The sequence below is a fragment of the Tigriopus californicus genome, chromosome 9 (genome assembly GCF_007210705.1).
Source record: "Tigriopus californicus strain San Diego chromosome 9, Tcal_SD_v2.1, whole genome shotgun sequence".
NCBI classification, from domain to species: domain Eukaryota; kingdom Metazoa; phylum Arthropoda; class Copepoda; order Harpacticoida; family Harpacticidae; genus Tigriopus; species Tigriopus californicus.
This window is the reverse complement of record NC_081448.1, coordinates 5,818,929-5,824,673: the sequence shown is the minus strand read 5'-3', so window position 1 is coordinate 5,824,673 and position 5,745 is coordinate 5,818,929. Positions and strand designations below refer to the sequence as shown.

General features: G+C 43.2%; 1 protein-coding gene across 2 annotated transcripts; it reads left to right on the top strand.

Moving 5' to 3' along the window:
- Positions 1-996: 996 nt before the first annotated feature.
- LOC131886851 (peroxidase-like) lies at positions 997-5,035 on the top strand. Of its 2 annotated transcripts, none has more exons than XM_059235279.1 (8): positions 997-1,158; positions 1,330-1,531; positions 1,598-3,005; positions 3,127-3,341; positions 3,473-3,523; positions 3,602-3,929; positions 4,267-4,491; positions 4,620-5,035. In XM_059235279.1, the coding sequence occupies exons 1-8, from the start codon at positions 1,078-1,080 to the stop codon at positions 4,945-4,947; spliced, it is 2,838 nt and encodes a 945-aa protein (XP_059091262.1). In that variant the 5' UTR covers positions 997-1,077; the 3' UTR covers positions 4,948-5,035. The 2 variants fall into 2 exon arrangements, with proteins under 2 accessions (XP_059091262.1, XP_059091261.1); XM_059235278.1 differs by having other exon boundaries at positions 3,473-3,535.
- Positions 5,036-5,745: the final 710 nt, after the last annotated feature.

Genomic DNA, 5,745 nt, shown 5'->3' with positions numbered 1-5,745 from the left:
GTTGTTAGCGACTAGAAGTTTCATTGAGAACGATTGGGAACGATAGAGATCCTCCCTAAAGGTTGACCGCTAGTCCCTGGGTTCGATTGAATTCATGTTACTGCGGAGAATCCCTTTTTTCTCGCTTATTTTTGGACCGTTCGGAGATACTTTATTCTAACAAACTGAACATTATGTGATCCTTGATCTTGTGAGGGAATCCAATAGTTTTGATAAGTTGTCACAACAACAATCGTAACCGAGGCTAAATCGGTCAAAGATGTGTCTGTTATTTCATAGATACCCCAGCACCATATTCTTGTTTTTGATTTGGTTTTGACGGACCTTTCTTACCACTACAAGGATTGTAATATTGAAATGAAAGACTCTATTTCGTCTATTTGGTACCACTGAAAGCTTATATGATATGTGGTCAGCTAGCAAATTTGAGTTGCCAGATCGTGCTAACCCTTGTACGTTGTACGTAGTGTTGATCTGGTATGCTTGTCAAGAATTTGTCCAAAGCCGACTTGACCAAAAATCAACAACTTTAGCCATATTGGAACCATGGCACTTTAAAAGAATCTTATTTGCGATGTTTTAGTCTTACAGAATTAGCCACGTATTTCAAACTTTTCAAAATGAACGCACCTGTTCTTCAAACATAAAAAAGATCTTTTTTCAAATATATTTACAATTAAGTCTGACTAATATCCTTGATTCGGCATTTCATAGCTCTAGTTACAACATACGCATTTTATTTGCAAATATGAAGACTTTACGAAGCCTCACATTTAACAGATTGTCTTGGCAATATCTCAAGACTTCGACAAGGTCCAATGTAATAGAGTCAGTCATTTTCATAGTTGCTATCTCATGCATTCCTCCTTGCTACGATTTAGAATCCGAAATGATAGTACGTCAAGGGCATGCCAATGATATTGCTTTCCTCCGAGAGAAATAAATTTGGCTGATTGAGCTATTGTGGATTTGGTGAGATTCATTTCCACATCCCTTGAGGAATAGTAGTCTCAAATTTGGAGGGCATCAGCAAACTCCATCGGTATTTTCGGTCAGTTAGGACAGTTCCATCCTGGGATGAAGATCAAATTAAACATGCTTCGCACGTGCCTCCTCAATATCGCGCTTCTTACCCACCCCTTGTTCTTGTCGGCCACGGTAAATCGTTATATCATAACTAGTATTGGAACTATGTCTAGTATGTCAAGAAAAAGGGAACCGTTAGATCACGTCCCACACTAAAATCCCAAGAGCAGTAGAACACGAACCCAAAGGAGATGTCGAATCTGTGGTCAATTTTAAACCTATTTTTTCCCAAAACTTTTGCAGATTCTACCTGCAGGCTATCCTTGCCACATATTTGAGCCCGTATCCCAATCCCCCTCGAATGATACGTCATGTCGGGCACCCAAACCCTGTGAAGGATTTCTATCAGCCAAATTCCGAACCGTCGACGGAACTTGCAACAACATTCAAATGAACTCATTGTGGGGATCGGCTGGATCTGAGTTTATTCGATTGGTCGAAAGAAGTAAGATTTCCAGTAAAGGCCATCAATGTCAATATTGATCTAATTCCAATTAACTTCGCTTATCAGATCCCTTGGAGACGTTTGGATATCCTCCCATTTTTCAGCAAAAACAATCGAAACGTTTCATATCTAGTGCACGAGCAGTGAGTTCTGCCGTTCATGGAGGTCGAGATCAAAGCTTCTCGACTTTCACGGCCATGCTTATGCAATTTGGACAAATTTTGGACCACGACATAACCCTGACGGCTGAGATGAACATGTGCCATGAGAATGAAGAATGTATCGAAGAAGAAATGGACTGCTGTGAGTACATCAACCATATGGAACGGCCCAAGAGTTGCTTTCCGATCCAAATCCCGGATGACGATCCCTTCTATCGGGTTCATTTCCCCAAGCCAACGTGCCTTGACTTCAAGCGCTCGCTTCCTTTTCCATGCAACTATTCTAGCCCTTCAGATGTGAGAGAGCAATTCAACGAAGTGACTGCCTTTTTGGATGCTTCTCATTTGTACGATGCTGATCCCGAAAAGGCTTGGAAGTTAAGAGTTCATACTGACGGACTCATGTTGGAAAGCACAGACGGATTGATGCCATTGGATAAACTCAGACCTTGTGAAAGATCCCACTTGCATCATCCACAATTTATGTCTGGCGACATTCGAGGCAATGAAAACCCCGGTCTTCAAAGCCACCACACTCTCTGGTTGCGGGAACACAATCGATTAGCTCGCTCAATAAAGGCTCTGAGTCCGGAGTTCTCTGATGAACGCATTTACCAAGAAGCCAGACGATTGATCATCGCGGAATGGCAACACATTGTATTCACGGAATTTTTGCCACTTGTTCTGGGTCGGAAGACCGTGGACAAGCTTGAACTCGCGGTTGATGGCCCCAGTCTTTACAAAGAGTACTTGAATCCCAATGTGGCAAACGTTTTTGCCACGGCGGCCTTCAGGTTTGGCCACAGTCTGATTCCAGACAAAATTAACATGAGATACGCTAATCATACTTCCCACAATGAGCAACTCAAAGACAACTTCTTTAACACCTATTTGATGCGAGACGGTAATATGGAGGATATGCTGAACGGAATGTGCTATTTGAACGCCGAGGTGACCAATAATGTGATCAACGATGCTATCAGAAACTTTCTTTTCATCATGCCTGGAAAGAAGTTTGGGAGCGATCTAGTCGCTCGCAATATCCAACGGGGTCGGGATCATGAGTTGGGCAGCTACAACTCATATCGCTTGGCTTGTGGCCTCAGGGCTCTCCCGGGAACCTTTTTTAGCCAACCTCCGCCTGAACTGACCTCGAAAATGTGGAGTAAATTTTCAAGTGTCTATCACAGTCCTTATGACATCGAGATCTTCCCTGGAGGGATGTCCGAGACGTACGTCGAAGGTGGAATTATTGGACCCACGTTCGCCTGCATTATTGGAGGGCAATTTAGAAAAGTCAAATTCGCAGACAGGTTCGTAGCTATGAATTGGAAGTGGAGTCTGAAGTTTTTTGTAGTACTTGCTCTCTCCATCCATCAATTACGTTCCAATTTGCCGAGTCTTTGTACTGATCCATAATTTCTCCCTTGTCAGATATTTCTTCTCCCACGTTAATGTCGATCGAAATATTCGCTTTTGTGCCAAAGAGCTGGAAATGATTCGCACACGAACCTTTAGGGATGTCCTGTGTGAAAACACAAATATTGCTGAACTCACACTTAGTCCGTTCCAAAAAGAATCTCCCTCCAATCCCATGATAAGCTGCACAAATACGAACCGATTTGAGCCCCGAGTCGATTGTGAAGCTGGTAAGAAGACCTGTAGAACCAAATACTGCCAATAACGCGGAGTGGTATTGCCTCTAGGCATTAAATAAACACCTTGAGGTGGCTAGGACGTACTGAAATGGCTTGACGAACATTTGTTTTTGTTCTTCTAGAAGCAAACGAGCACGATCACTTTGTACCCTCTAACGACGTATTGAACCAAGGTAAAGCCGCCGGTAAAAAGATCTCAATCCAAAACAAACGCCTGAAAATGTTCCTTCGCACTCTGCATTGCTTTTCAGAGAGTAACTCCGGAGAAGTGATCATTCTTGTAGGCGGTTACAATGGCTGGCAAATTTTGGACTCGGTGGAGCTCTACAGTCCCAATGGAACCTGCCAACACTTAATCGCGCCTCTCCCTCAGCCAACCTACGGTGCCCAAGTTTTGTACGTCGATGGAACTCTATTGGTTTGTGGGGGAAGGACCCCCAATGGCAATGCAGGAACCCAATGTTGGAGGTTTTTGAGGGATAATGGTTTGGGTACCTGGGAACAAGTGCCAAATCTAGCAACGACCCACCCGCGTTGGCTGGCGGCTGGCTCCTACGCTGGAGACAAATATTTTGTGTCGTAAGTATTCCTTAATGAAGTCGTTCCAATATTTGAAGTGATCCATAGCTGAATCGAAAACGTCGCGTTGATCAGAACGAGACCATTGTCCTTGAAAAAGGTCGGATTATATGATGGTCGAGAAAACACTGCATGGAGAAGCAGGGCCTTATTAATCTTCAATTGTTCAGAGGAAAGGAAGTTACGATCTTAATCACCGATGGTACTGTCTTTGTTGTCCAGTTTCAAGCTAATCCTACGTTATCTGGAAGAAAGCACCTCATCCGTCAATTCAGTCGAAACGCAGAATATCATGAACAATACAATACAGTCTTGAAAGCGAAGTTACTTGTTACAGAGGCGGCTGGAGCTCGTCCAACACCACGGAATATTACGATCCTGAAGCAGCGAAATGGATACCATTTGTCCCAACTCCTAATTACCGAAAACGTCATTGCATGATCACGTACATGGATACTTTGGTTCTCATCGGGGGATCTGCTAGCGGTTCAAAAGTGGATTATTACAATCTAACGAGTCAACAGTGGCATTCACTAGCAGACTTGACCTCATTCAGGAGCAGGTGAGTTGCAATTAAAAAGAAACGAAATGCATTGGGTGCAAAAATGGATTAAACTCCCCCTCAACAACTCACGCAATCAGCACTGTATGTTCCTAGCATGTCATGCTTCCTTTTTGTTTTTTCCCTAGTCATTCGTGCATTTTGGTTCCAAACACTCCATACGTTCTGGTGTTTGGTGGGCTCAAAGTGACAACCCTTTACAACATTCTCACTGGACAGAGTGTGTTTGGTCCTCGCAGTCAAGTCTCAAGATCCCTTGGGGCGGTCATGGAACTGAATGGACATATCTATGTTTTGGGCGGAGATTCCCATGCTAACGTTGTGGAAAGATACTCGTTTCGAGAGCATCAATTTACCACGGAAGATACAGGCCTAAAGCTGGGACGATCCCGATTTGGAGTGGCTAAGGTTCCAGCAGCATTTTTTCAGCATCTCCCCAATGGTTGCAAAGCCTAACATGTCTCAAGATAGTGTGCAGCCTTTACAAATGACCTTAACATAATTGGTGCAAACAATATATCTCTTTGGAAACAAGAAAAACGCACTCCAGTGTAGAGTCTCACCTAAATCAGTGAATAACAAAATGATAAGATATATAATGAAGCTAACAAAACCATCAAAACTAAATTTGGAATTCAATTACATACTAGATGTAACGAGGGCTTGGTTGAATCATTTTTACTTTGGAATTCCACAAGCGACGCCTTGGGGATATACCCTCCTGAACAAGAACAAGCGGGACAACTTTAACTTTATATATCCTCAACACTAGGGATTTACAGAATTGTATGAACTTCAAATTTGATAAGCAAACATAGATGCCTGAAAAAGCTTTTTAATAGTACTGGGGATAACATTCCATCTAGCGGTTAGAAAAGCCCGTGAAAAAAACACACCAAAACAAAAAATAACAATAATACATTCTCAATAAGCTCCCGTGACTCTGACAACAGCATCCATTAATCAAGCTCGGCCCAATCAGCCTCTAACGCTTGTTTGAGGGGACCGACACCGGAGGAAAATTTGACCCTGACCTTCCTCTCAAGAATGGGCTCTATGTAAAGTCCATGACGTTAAGGTTTGGAGAGGAAGGGTGCCAAAAGTGTTTTCTCGTTAGCCATATTGGGTGGGGCCTTTTTGGTGATCTTTTGACCTTCACACCTTCGGTTATGAAGATGAGAGGCGGTTTGAGGCCATTGGATGTCACGTCAGCCCTCGCCATGTGGCGACGAAATATCGTTCTCTGGTTCCCAG

Coding starts and splice junctions, on each gene's coding strand:
- LOC131886851 (XM_059235278.1), top strand. CDS start 1,078: ATGAAGATCAAATTAAACATGCTTCGCACGTGCCTCCTCAATATCGCG. Junction 1,159..1,329: donor CCTTGTTCTTGTCGGCCACG/GTAAATCGTTAT, acceptor AAACTTTTGCAG/ATTCTACCTGCAGGCTATCC. Junction 3,342..3,472: donor CCGAGTCGATTGTGAAGCTG/GTAAGAAGACCT, acceptor TTGTTCTTCTAG/AAGCAAACGAGCACGATCAC.